Source organism: Amblyomma maculatum, chromosome 4, assembly GCF_055883805.1.
Source record: "Amblyomma maculatum isolate TAMU_Amacu chromosome 4, ASM5588380v1, whole genome shotgun sequence".
Taxonomy (NCBI): domain Eukaryota; kingdom Metazoa; phylum Arthropoda; class Arachnida; order Ixodida; family Ixodidae; genus Amblyomma; species Amblyomma maculatum.
Window position 1 is genome coordinate 113,654,873 of NC_139347.1, and position 14,264 is coordinate 113,669,136.

Sequence of the window (14,264 nt, forward strand, 5' to 3'; positions counted from 1 at the left end):
TCAATGTATTACGCTGCTCAAAATTTCAGACACTCTAGGGAGGTCTATTCGATTTTTCGGACATTCCAAGTGTCAGCCGGGCCAACTGCCATACATTTTGAGCAGTGTCGCCACCATCTTGTTTGTTTACTTTTTCCTTCGATAGCCTGGAAACAGGTGCCGGCCTTGCATGCCGCTCCTCAGCTAAACTGACGCTGGATCGAGGCTATATTCTTTGCCTAGCAGCTTCCGTTTCCGGGACAATGTCGCTGCCGTCGCTGCTCGCCACCACAGGGCTTTGTTTTTTTTTTTCTTTTAGCGTGATCGCTTCAACTGCCTGTTCCTCTGGGTGTTTGCCGTGCGTTTCACATGCATTGTCGAGCGTAGTGAGTAGGCCTAGCCGTGGTCATGCTGATGCGTGAACTACATTCTGTCGCTACTGTGGCTTGCATTTAATTGAATCGGCTTCAGTTCTTCAAGAAGATGGTTCCGAATTTTATAAGGAGCTTTTATATTTTGCATGCAACGCGGTAGTGAGAAGGCACTCAACTGAGTCGGTGTTGGGATCCAGTGGTTGGTGGTGGTGGTTGCCTCGACAGTGGGAAAACCTACTCTGTCAATTGGCTTGGAACACTTAGTATGCTCGCCGATGCATGGAAGTCTGTAGCACTCACAACGCTGTGCAATTGGTTCCGCCACGTGGGATTTGTGCTGAATGACGAGTCGGCTGCCTTGGACGAGGAGAGCGTCGTCAAGCAGCTGTCGGGCAGTGAGCAGCTCATTCACAACCTTTGTACTGCTGGTGTCGAAATTCCATCGGTCGTCTCGTTTTCAGAGTTCATAGACGTGGACCACGAGTTGGAACTGTGTGCTGGGCTCACAGAAGTTATTAGCCAAGTGCTTGCAGAGTCTGAGAGTGACGACTACTCACCTGCAGCAGTGCAGCTGATGCAAGCTGAACTGATGCAAGCGAAATTCAGGCGGACCTGCTAGCACGGAAGCAGAGCGTGGTGCAGAAAAGCATTCATGACTTTTTCCGGCATCAAAGTGAATACCGTATTTACTCGCGTAATGCTCGCACCCCCAACATTGGGCGTCAAAAATGGGAATTTTTTTTTCTCCACATAATCATCGCACCACCAATATTACCACCGCAAGAGTTATCTGCTAGTAGTAATAAGCGTCATCTTTGGAGCGCTACTGAACCTAGCTGGCCTCGTTGTGTGCATGCGCTACCAGATGGCGATAGCATGCTCGGGTAGATCATCATCATCATCAGTTATGCTCGTCTTTTTTTTCTTCCTTCTTTACCTCCATGATGCTCGTAGTCGTCGCCATTTTGCGAGGTGTCTCTACTTCTCGTCATCGTTCCTTCGTTCCATCCGTGTTGCTTGCTTTGTTCCACCGTCTACCGTGTTCTTGGTGCCGCATCGCGGTAGGGCGGTATGCAAGTTGTACAGCTCCTTTTAAGCTGAAAGCTTTCGAGTACGGGCTACAACATGGCAACCGCGCTGCAGGCATGCAATTTGACGTCAACAAGTTCTGCGTAGTGCGCTACTGGAGACAGCGATTGCTGTGCCGATACGGACTCGGATCAAGTCTCTGATCGAGTTACTTTGTTGGGCGAGTTGGTACTTATTCATTATGATTATAAACAGCGTGAACACGAAGACAAAGGACAAGATACAAGAAAGCCACAGTACAAGCGCTGACAGTACAACTATATTGCAAAATGGATGGCCTCAAGAGACCTCAGAGTTATACTATCTCATATAAAAGGGTATTTTACTATTTTTTCTGAGAATCAGTTTTCAAGAAAAAGCCGAGGCTGCTGTTGAGAAGAATTTAAAAAAGGTTCCTATGAAAGCGGCGATGATAAAAGAGAGGGCTATGGCTCTACTAGGAAATCTTGGGCTTGAACGGATACGTGAACAGGTGAAACAATGCAAGCAATTGCATTTGGAAGTATTCTTTTCGGCAAAAACCCATAAACGAGATGTTTCGTTCCGAGCCATCTTATCTGAGACAAGCACGTGGCAGCACCTGGTGTCCAAATATTTGCAGAAACACCTTTTCTCGTTGACTTTATCAGACCCCCTAAGGCTACCTAACTCTGAAGCCCTTGTTGTATTCCTCAAAGAACACAACCCAAGAAAATCTGTTGGCTTTAGCATGGATGTCAAGGATTTGTATTATAGCCTCCCCCATGACTGCCTCCTTAAGCGTGTTCCAATGTGCATTACTGAAGACAATAATGAATGTGATTTCATTGATGTCTCAGGTGTAAGTGTTGGAAGTTTCCTTGAACTTTTGAGGTTCTACCTGGAGTCCACTTTCATAGGCTGGAAGGACAAGCTGTATACGCAGAAGGCTGGAGTATGCATTAGGTCGAGTGTTGCACCGGTCTTGAGTGACATCTTCTTAATGTACGTGGACAGACACCTGAAAGATAACTTGGAGGGCTTGCATCATTCCACCTTCAGGTATGTGGACGGCTTTTTAGTATTCACAGACCGTGAAGGATTCAATCAACGAATGAAGGACATTATGGATGTTTTTACTGAATGTGGATCCGGGCTGGAATTTACTGTTGTAGAACCAGTGGACGATCGGCTACAGTATTTAGATCTATTGATTCAATTCGGTGATGATCATGTTTGTTGGGAATACAATCCGAAATCGATGAAGCTGTTGCTAAGCTCCAGTTCGGGGCATTCCAAATTAGTGAAGAATGGGATGATCAACACATGCTTAATAAATGCGTTGAAGAAATCTTGTTACCACGGCACGGGCAAGAGTTTTGAAAGACAAGTGACAAGAATTGCAAAGGCCGGTTATCGGGAGTCAGTTATAACTGAGGCCAGTTGCCGGGTACTGAAGAGCCTTAAAAGAACACACAGACTGAAATCCCTGCCCAGCATGGGTGAGAGGAAGAAGAAGGTTGCAGTGGTACGGTATGTGCGCAGAGTTTCGCATGGCCTCAAAAATGTAAGCAAGAGGTATGGTGTTGACGTCGCATTGACCGCCCCGCTCAAGATGAAGAGGATCTGCCTGGCTATTCAAAGGGAAAGAGAAGCGAAGAAGCAAGAATGTGGGGTCAAACATAGAAACCTATATGTTGGATGCAAGACAGGTGTTGTGTACAGGCTTCCACTCTCTTGTGAAGCCAGTTATATAGGACAAACAGGACGATGTATTAATAAGAGACTACAGGAACACCGGAACAACTTGGAAAGTGGAAAGGACAAAACGTTTCTGGTATCACATTGCCATTCACGTGAAATAATGAAGAAGGAGAAGAAGTGCACTCCTAAGTTTGACAAGGTTAGGGTTTTGTATCGCCACAAAGAGATGATGACGAGAGAGATAGTGGAGTCATATTTTGTTTCAACGGATAATAAGTGTGTCAGCAAGACTTCTCTTGCTCTTTCAAGCAAAGAGGTGTCTTTTTTAAGTGATTTTTTGTGTAGCAGGTGAACCCAGGGGTTGTTTCACGTGACTGTTTCGTTTTCTTCATGTTTGTTTTTTCTGGGCCTTGGAGTAAAGGGCTTAGGCGTAGTTGTGAGTCAGCGCTTGTACTGTGGCTTTCTTGTATCTTGTCCTTTGTCTTTGTGTTCACGCTGTTTATAATCATAATGAATACTCTGATCGAGAGTAGAACTGTATGGTCTGCTGTGAGCATTATACCACGGAACGCGGAGAGTAATGATGAGGCTGCGTGCGGTAAGTAAAGTTCTTTAGCAATCTGTGCTTTTGGTGACCCTGTACTTTTATAACAAAGGTAAGTTCTGCTTGAAAGTAATGCTTTGGTTATATTTACAATAGCGGACCTAAGAATCCCGATTCGCACCTATTTAAATTTGCTTTTAGCACTCCAAAACATTTGCTCAAAAATTTTCCCCGCATAATTATTGCACCCCCCAACTTGGCATCAATTTTCTGCAACAAAAAGTGCGAGCATTATGCGAGTAAATACTAGCACAGAAGCCAGTGGAACCATTTCAGTAGGTTTACTTACACCTAAGTAAAAGCACCGGCAAGATAAGACACGGAACTGACTGGCGGACGAGCACCGAGAGCGAAGCAGACAAGCGCGTGCCAGTCTCCCGAGCTCGCCACATGGCGGCGCCAGTAAGATAACATTGCGGCAGTACGGTAATAGGCAATAAATTGAGCTTTTTTGGTGCACATTTGTTTTTCCATACTGCCCGATTTTTCGGACATTTTTGTGATCCGTTGAGAGTCCGAAAAAATCTGGCGTCGACTGTAGTTGCAGGTCAGTAGTTGAACAAGTCATAAACATTGCATTCAAAGTGGACAAGTCTAGAATGGCCACCTTTATGATTCACATGTTTTATTTTACTGTGCTATGAACATAAGTAAAACCTTGATAATTCGAACTCGGTTAATTCGAAATACCGGATAATTCGAAGGTTTTCTGCGGTCCCATATTTTTCAATGTAAATTTGGCCGGATAATTCGAACAGGCGGCCTGTGCCAGCCCGGTTAATTCGAAAATTTGGACTGGTATGCGGCAATGCCTGATCCATGTTTCGCCGCAAACCCGGCGAAACGACAGCCCTACGGAGCCGCGAGGCAAAGCCACATAGTAATGGTGATGATTTATAGGCGAAGCGCCCCAGCCGGAGCACTCTCTGCACAAAAATCGGTCCACAGTGCGCCTCGCGCACTGCCGAAACACGCGCCTGCAGAGGAGTAGACGTGCTTCACTGCAACACGGCGGGCATACCGGTTTTTATCACGTGACCTCGCCCCCACTCAATCCCTTGGTGTGCTTCGCCCACTCTTCCCCCTTGCCTCCGACGCTGCAAGTACGCCACCACTACCGCCGCGCCGGTCTCGCCTGCGCCATTTCTTTGTGTTGTGCGCTGTGGTTAGGGGTCGGCTACTGTGCTGTTTTTTTTGGGCGGGACTGTGCAGAAGTGCTAGCTTTGTGACCGTAGCAGTGCAGAAATGCCAAAGTACAAGACTTTAACGCTGCAGCAGAAGTTCTGCTTGATTCAGGAAGCAGGCAAGAGCGCTTGTTCGAAGACCGAGTTGGCCGCTTGTTCGAAGACCGAGGATGAGTCCAACGCAGTCGGCTTCGCCGAGTGTATCAACATTGAGAGCGAAGAGCAGACTGGCTACTCTGACTTGGAGAGTGAGATCACTGCTGGTACGAACATGCGCGATGACAGCGACGATAGCGACGACGACACCGACGAGCCTCCCCGAGCACCTGCTCTTGGTGAAGTTATCGGATCGCTGAACGTTATCCGCAGTTTTGTTGAGTGCTGCGGTGGAAGTTCAGAGATGTTTCGTCTATTTGACCAACTCGAGAGCATGACCTTAGGAGCCGCCAACTACCGGACGCGGCAAACCAGCATCTCTGATTACTTTCAGTAGTAATTCAAAATATGCCGAATAAAGGTAACACGTTCCTGCAACGAATTTTTTTGCCTAAGTCTTATTTCTTGGTGTGTTCGGTTAATTCGAAAACCCGCTTAATTCGAAGATTTCTCGCGGTCCCGATGACTTCGAATTAACGAGGTTGTACTATATTTTACTTTGGCATTTTGAGGTCGCAACATGGTCATTTGAAAAATCTCCTGTTAAAAGTTTGATTCGAAGAAAGTGACTCTTTTCTTTGAGAAAATCTTTGCTCCTTTGTGTACCGCATCTCTCTTTTTTTCTGGGTAATCAGTGATGTAATACATACCCATCTCGTGGGGGAGGGTAGTACAGTGAAGCTATTGCTCCCTTCACATTTGCAAAGAGCACTCAGATCAATTTCGATTATGGCTTGGCATTCTAGAATAAGTTATTTACTGGCCAAAATATGTCATGAGATTATGATGGAGATGAAAAGACCTTGCCTCATATAGTACAGATTGAGCACTACAATACCAAAGAAAAGAGGCTTTACTATTTTAATTTGCCATTGAAAATCATATACAATAGAGGCGCTATTTAGCGGAGAAACCTTATTACTTTCAGTGTAGTATCCCACATGGCTTCATGTCTGCAAAATATAGCTGATTTTCGTAAGTGCGCACTGTTCTTCTTTTTTCTTCTAGAAGTGCTTGTCATAGTTCATTATATTTTGCGTTCTCTCCACTGCGTCCTTGAATAAAAACAGCCTTCCTTTCGCACTGCGAGAGGCATGCTTTCATGTTTTGCCACTAGATGGCGCCACAGTGTTTGGATGTGAATGAAGCGATGATAGTACCCAATAAAACTTTCGTCGACAAGGCATGTGTTATTATGCCATAACAGCTTTGAGTGTGAAACTTAAAAGGATGTTACTCTAAGCAAAAAATGTCGAATTACTTCCTGGCGAGTGAAATTTATATTTGTTTTTGGTACGTCTTTTCTGTTGACCACCAGTCGTCATCGTGGTCGCATCGGACTACATAAAAACGGGCGCATGCACTGATAAAAAAATTATCTGTAAAAATTTTCTACACCGTTTCTACCAAAACAGTTATGTCGAACATTTTAGACAGCAATCTTCCCATGCACTGAAAAAAATTTGAGACCTAAATTCCAGTGTTCTGTCCCTTTAATGCCATTTGTGCGTGTGGTTCAGAGCGTTCATTTCAAAGTGAAGGAAGACAATTAGCAGGTTTTTTTGCTTCAGTGGCATTCTTTGGAATTGCTTTCATGATTTTTTAAATTGTGCAAATACATTTAGAATAAAATGTGCTGTTAACACAATTCCTACTCTTAGAAATGTGCTGGTTTGTCTGAATATTTGAATTCAATTAATTTTTCTCGAACAACAGGGCAGTGGTAACAGATGTGAAGTACGCTGTGCTAGTGTTTAATTGTTTCTTGGCATGGTCTGTGTCAGGAGCTGATCCTTTCTTCAGATTCATGGCATAGAAGGTTCATGAGAACATTTTAAAATAACTAGTGACAAATACTTGGTATCAGAGTTTACTCTGAGTAGGGGTGTACGAATAATGAATTTCTCAGTATGAATAGAATATGAATATGGGAAAAAAATGCCTTCCAATGTTGAATATCTAATGAGTAAAAGAATGTGGAAACTTAAAAATTAGCAAACCTTGTTCGTCTGATTTATTCCAGATTTCACATGAATTTGCAGATAAAGCTAGAATTGTACAGAAGTGTATACTTTACTGAAAAATCCATTACAAATCTTATGCAAAAATCTGTTAACTGGTTTTGTGTACAGGAAGGGCCTGCATGAAACTGTGTGGAGCTGTTGTATCACTGCTGAATGCAGTAAACTTTTGTTGATTCAGTTTTCAGGGGCCAGAAAAAAAAAAGTCTATCGAATGGGTCTGAAAAAATGGGCAGAAAACATTTGCATCACAGTAATTTTATGGGGTGAACACCTGCACGATCATTATTTGAATTTGAAATGAAACTGAAGTGAGAATGATGTTTTTTCTTTACCCAGTTTGGTCAAATGCTTTGCTTTGAGCGCAGTCCGCGTGGTCGGCCACTGCAGTGAAGCTTCCCTAAAATGTGACGGGGCCGTTTTGTGAAGAGAGGCCCCGGCGGTGCAAGTCCAATCGATCAAGCGTCGCAGTGAAACGCACTGTACGGGGAAACTGCACTGGAATTGCAGTGTGCTACTGTTGATACATACATTTATTTATGGGCCAACAATAACAGGGCTTTTGAAAGCTATTGGTTTTAGCTTTCCTCACTTGTTCCTCTTGTTGCATTTCTGTGCAGGTTCCCTGAAGAGTTTGATCGAACATCATCGCACAAGATCCGCAGCCCTGATGACATGCAGTTTGCCTTCTCCTACTTCTACTTTCTCATGAGCGAGAAGCGCAGCATTGAACCTGAGGAGCACTTCGATACCATTGACATCGACAAGTCAGGGTGAGGTGTCTACTGCTGACGTGTTCTGCGTAGTAGACAAAGGTGCATTTTAAGCCTATTAGGCCGCAGCACATCAAGAGGTAGGTATTTCGAAGTTGTAGCACGTTTCAATTTTTGCCAAATTGTTCTGAGCAGGGTAGTTCATAGTTGCATAATATGAAAGGAAAGGAACAGCATGTGTGTAAGCCAAACAAAGCGAAACTAATTGCAAGACTGTGTTTTGCATTTGTTTATCTTGCCATTGTTATTTTTTTATGTGGTCAAAGTTTGTTGGTAAAAATAGGGTGTTTTCCTCCTCAAAACTGAGTAGCTTCACATGCTAAGGAGCAGGCTGGATAAAGAGAAGATGGTAATGGGGGGGAGTAACAGTCATGGCAGGTGATTCTGGAGAAGCTGCATGTTCCACACACCAGCTTGTTTGTTACAGTGCAGTGCTACAACCCTTCCGCCCTTAAAGGCTTTGCGGAAATGAACGGGAATTTATTTTTGAGCCTACAAGTCTGCATCGTTGGGGGGTATTTGTCTTTAGTAATAAATAAATGGAAACAAGCTTTAGCACCGAATACCGCCATTTACCACAAGGTACAGACATCACTTATTTTGACGAAGTCAGTGCGCTCTCCGCCCACTGCGCCTTTTCGCTGGCAAACGAGAACCCTCTCAAGAGTACTGGACATACTATTCAAACTGACGGGAATTCTGGTTTGTCTCTTACCCAGAAATGCCGCCTTCAAGCAATTCCGGACACTTACCGTGACTGCTTTGCCGTTACTTCCAAAGTGAAACAGACGGCAGTCGCCAAACATCGAATTATAGTTGATCCCATCGAGTGCCCTATCCGCTGACACCCGTACTGAGTATCGGCGAAAGAATGAGAGGCTATTCGGGCGCAGGTTGATGAAATGCTCCGCGATGATGTGATCCAGCCATCCACAAGTCCGTGGGCCTCACCAGTTGTGCTGGTCTCTAAAAAAGATGGAACTCTCAGATTCTGCGTCGACATCGGAGGCTCAACAAAATTACAAAAAAGGACGTCTACCCATTGCCTCGAATCGACGACTCATTCGACTGACTCCGCCGCGCCCAATACTTCTCATCGCTCGATCTACGCAGTGGGTACTGGCAGATCGAAGTCGATGATCGTGATCGAGAGAAGACCGCGTTCATAACTCCTGGCGGACTACAAATTTAAGGTGCTTCCCTTCCAGTTTGTGTTCCGCTCTAACAACTTTTCAAAGAATGATGGACACTGTCCTAGCTGGCCTGAAATGGCAGACGTGCCTCATCTACCTTGATGACGTCATTTTTTTGCGACCTACGAGGAGCACCTCAAACGATTGACGGCCATGCTAAATGCCATCGTGTGGCCGGGTTCTCCCTAAAAACAGAAAAATGCCACTTTGCTTTCCAACAGCTCAAGTTTCTGGGTCACGTCGTGAGCGCTGAAGGAATTAGCTCTGATCCAGAGAAGACGGCTTCCGTAGCTGCTTTCCCGACCCCCACCGATAAAAGCGGTTTTTTGGCCTCTGTGCAAATTACAGGAGATTTGTGCACGACTTCTCCCGGATAGAGGAACCATTCACTCGTCTAACAAAGGACAACCAGCCTTTCATCTGGGCCGACGAGCAGCACAGGGCCTTCGAGGAGCTTCGCAAGCTCCTCCAAAGAGTGCCCACACTTGGCCACTTCGACGAGGAGGCTGACATAGATTTGCATACCGACGCCAGTAATGTTGGCCTCGGTGCAGTTCTCGTTCAATGGCAAGATGGCGTTGAGCTGGTGATTGCTTATGCCAGCTGCACCGCCTTGTTCCAAAGCGAATTATCCTAGCGAAGTACCTTGCAGTTGTTTGGGTGGTAACAAAATTTTGGCCATGTTTGTATGGTCGGCCATTTAGAGTGGTCGCACTCACTCTGTTGGTTAGCGAACCTTAAAGATCCTTCAGGCCGGTTAGCCCGCTGAAGTCTCCGCTTACAGCAGTTCGACGTCACTATTGTGTACAAGTCTGACAAGAAACACAGTGATGCTGACTGGCTATCCTGAGACCCAATCCCGTGCTCTCCAATTGAAACAGATGACTCCGTTTTTCTCGGCGCTCTCACGATGCCAAATCTCGCTCAACAGCAGCGAGACACTGAGCTGCGGCCCTTCATCGATTACCTCGAGGGAACCGCCTCATCGCCGCCTCGCCTTTCACGCATGTCCTGTGGTTATTCTGCTTGTGTAACGGCGTCCTCTATAAGGAAAACTACGCTTCCACAGACATTCAGTATCTGCTGGGGGTCCCAGTGCCGCTCCGTACCGACGTTTTGCAGGCATGCCACGACGAACATTCTGCCTGACATCTCGGTTTTTCTCGCACCTTGGCACGAATACGACAAAAGTACTAGTGGCCCACGCTTGCTGCTATTGCTCAGTGCTATGTTAGGACGTGCCGTGATTGCCAACGTCGGAGGATACCAATGTCAAGCTGGCCGGCCTGCTGCAGCCTATTGTTCCTCCGTGAGTACCTTTTCACCAAGTCGGTATGGACTTGCTCGGGCCATTTCCTACGTCATCATTGGGCAACCTGTACATTATAGTCGCCACTGATTATCTTAACCGCTATTGTGAGACGAAAGCTCTTCCCAGCGGCACGTCTGCTGATATTGTGAACTTTTTCATCTTTAATCTAGTCCTTCGTCACGGTGCCCCTGTGATCGTTTTAATTGACAGAGGCACGGCATTTACTTCAGCTCTAACCCAGGTAGTGATGCAGCTCAGTGGCACTTGTCATCGCAGAACAACAGCATACCATCCTCAGTTGAATGGCCTTACTGAGCGACTCAGTAAGACCATCGCCGATATGCTTTCTATGTACGTCGACGAAGATCGTAAGAACTGGGACGAGATACTACCGTTTGCAGCATTTGCGTATAACACCGCAGTCCAGGAAACGACCTGCTTCACACCGTTTCGTTTGGTGTACGGTCACGAAGCTGTCACCATGCTGGACGCAATGCTACTGTCAGATGTTGCCCATCCATTGATTGCCAGTGCTGACCAATTCGTGCAGCATGCTGAGTTCGCTCGCCAGCTGGCTAGACTGAAAGTCCGGACACAGCAAGCTAAAGACGCTGAACTTTGTAACCTTCATCACAGGGAGGTAATTTACAACCCTGGCGATCAGGTTTGGGTGTGGACACCAGTTCGCCACCGGGGTCGCTCCGAAAAGCTCCTATGCCACTACTTCGCCCCCCTACGAAGCGACGTCACCTACGAAGTGATCCTGCAAGGAACTGCTTGCTCATACCGACGGCAAGCACAGTCAGAAGTGTTACATGTCACCAGGATGAAGTCCTTCTACTCCCGCTAGGTCAAGCTACATGTGTCTTTTTTTTTTCTTCCTGTAACTGCTTTATGTGAACGCGGTATCCTCGCCGACTACAGTTCTGCTCGACCTCGGCACTCGGCATTGGGACGGTGCCTTTTCCACCAGGAGGGGTAATGCCGCAGTGTTATCTTACTGGCGCCGCCATGTGGCGAGCTCGGGAGACTGGCTCGCGCTCGTATTCTTAGCTCTTGGTGCTCGCCCTCCAGTCGGTTCTGTGCCTTCTTTTGCCCCTGCTTTTCCATAGATGAAAGTAAATCTGCCTTCTAGTTTTGTTGGCTTCTGTGACAATGTATGTTATTCATTCTACTAGTTTGTGCAATATTTTAGCAATGACCACTTTTTACAAATTCCTCGTTCGTCGGGTAATAATAAACGATCGGAAAAAGGTTTTAAATTCTCTACTGTTTGAAAGAGTGATGCTTGGGAGTTTCTTTTATTTTTAGAGTGAAGGTAAAACAGGCTTTGATGTCCAATTCTTCCAATTCCTTCCGATTTCTTGGAGATAAGCAAGGATTGTTATATAAGTGAAGATGGAAAGGTATACGCCATGCTGTTCTTTTAGTTATTGCTGTGGTAACATGAAAAATGTAGCGGTTTGGTTTGAGATTTAGTGTATTATACTGCTGGGAGTATATTCCAAATTTCGTGAGTTCGATATAACCGAGATTCGATATATCTGGGTTCAACTGTATTAGTAAACACATTTATTGCATATGGCAGCATATCGGACTACAAGAAGAGGTTGCAGGATTCAGAGAAACACCCAGCAGATAGTGAGCCTGTTGGCAGTATGTACGGCTTCACAACATGTAGCGTTTTAAAAAGATATTTCCTCTGCAATGACTTAGCATACTTTATCACATGTTTCTTCAAAACTCCTGCCAACGTTTAATGACTGGCCACCTCTTCTGGTGCTGTGCAGAATAAGTAAAATGTTGCAGTAAGTTGTGTTTACGTACTTTTCTGTGGGTCGCTCTCCCCGCCCGCACCCCCATACGTTTCGCGCTGTGCTGCACCGCTGAAATGGCATTTTATGCTTTCACAATCCTTTCTAAGATGTTCGTGATGGCTCTGTATGAAAAAATGGCATCATAGGTGCCCCGTGACATTAGAAAACTGTTCTGATAACTTTCGCTTCTATACTGTATTCCTATGGGTGCTCGGCCTACTTTTCACCCCCAGTTGGTTGCGGCATCGCGAGCGGCCTCTTTGTTTGTAACACCGTGTTGCTTCGTAGTATTGTGTTCTTATAAGGAATATTTACTTTTGTAAGTGATGGGCAATGAAGATAGCAACTGCTACAGTGTGAGCATTCATTTCTGGTGGAAATGCAGGACCTGGTCTGACCGGGAGATCCGAACCTTGGTGACACGCCTCTTCGATTTGCCGGTAGATGCAGCCAACTCACACCTGGTAGAAGAACATCTCCTGGCGTGTGCACGCAACTTCACCCCTGCAGTAGTGCCTTCAACACCACCTTATGAGCGCTACATTGACTCAAAGCTGGTAACCTACTTGCCTGACTCGCGATCTGTAGTTCCTGCCCACTGTTAAATTTTTTATGTGGCTGGAAAAAGTAGCAGCTGGGAACTGTCTTAACTAGGAGATGGAGTACAGCCTCCAACTGCATTTTTAGATTAGCCGATTAGCGCAAACCGGGTTGTAAAGTACCTTATTCCATGCTAGATTTTGTGAGCTAACTTTAGATCCAAGAAGAGTAGCTCACCTATGAGTGCATATTTGGAATCTACAAAGAAGGACACATTTGTTTGCGAACTTTCACGAGATTCTGGACATAAATAAAAAAGTTAGTTCCAAGACCCTATGGTAACAGCAGAAAAACTTGAGAGAGTGTCATTCAAGTTCCAGTGACATATCAAATTTCTGATGAAGTTTCCATGAATTGATTCCAGTGAAGTCAATTTTCTTGTTGTTCAGCAACAATTGAGCTACACACTGAAGCCTGTTTTTCCCATGTATTCAGTAGACAAAAGTAGCAGTGGCCATAAAGCTTGAAATGTAATTTTCTCAAGTTTCTTTTTCTTGTCTTTTTTGCTTTACATTGTTTCGATAATGTTTGTTTGCATGAACAGATTTCAGCTAACTTTGTATGATTTTTTTTCAGTAATACCTCAGCTATATCCTAATGAATTTAATGCAATTCTAATAAAGGCCCTGTCTACCAGGAATCTGGCATCGGCGGCCATCGTTGGCGTTGTGAGTGAAAAGTCATGAGCATAGTTTTGGCAGACAATAGCTGGCATGGCCGAGTACTAACTGGATGTAGGGTTGCCGGACATTAGATTAGGTGGGAGCTGCCAAATCGTGCCTCTCCTTTTATTTGGGAGGGGGATATCAGAATCAACGGGCCAGGACCTTTGCATTCACGTTACCCTTAAGCCACATAGGCACATTCATACGGCTTTAATAAGGGCCTTTGTATGTGGGCTGGTAGCCTACGCTATCTCGTTATTACCCTTGAAGGCAGATGTCAAGTGTCCCTCATAACAGTTTTTCATGAATGTGATATACAGTCGAACCCGGGTATATCGAGCTCGAAGGGGATCGCGAAATAGTTCAATATATGAGATCGATCGGCAAAAAAATGGGCACACCCTTGGGCTTCGCTCTATCACTTTTTTCCCCCTCTCGTTCCCACCGGTTCTCTCTGTTTCATTCACGCACATGACTTGCAAATGTCATGTACTGGCGCACGAGAAACGATAACCGCAGATGCGTGCGTTTTTGGGGAATGGGCGCGGCGCTGCCCCAGACCAGCTGTCACCGAACTGTCCCCTCATTCCTTGAAAACGTCACGTGGCATATGGCCGAAGGTGATGCGATCGTCTTTGGAGAAGGCACACTTTCCAGTGCATGGTGCAGAGTTTAATATTTCGAATGACCGGTGAAATTGAGTTCGATATATGACGCGGCTTTCCTATACTTTTACATGTGATTTTCAAGGGAATGTTTCGTGAGTTCGATATAACCAAATTTGATATATCTGGGTTCGACTGTATTCGCATTTATGTCACATGTTGGGTAAATA

At 45.4% G+C, this 14,264-nt stretch overlaps 1 protein-coding gene across 2 annotated transcripts in view; it reads left to right on the top strand.

The window, feature by feature from the left end:
* Positions 1-14,264, top strand: part of Gnptab (N-acetylglucosamine-1-phosphate transferase subunits alpha and beta) — a 121,144-nt gene that overhangs the window by 83,803 nt on the left and 23,077 nt on the right. For both annotated transcript variants that reach the window (XM_084602361.1, XM_084602362.1), the window contains exons 18-19: positions 7,690-7,842; positions 12,550-12,721. In XM_084602361.1, the coding sequence (XP_084458487.1) occupies positions 7,690-7,842; positions 12,550-12,721 (325 nt within the window). The remainder of the gene's footprint in view (positions 1-7,689; positions 7,843-12,549; positions 12,722-14,264) is intronic.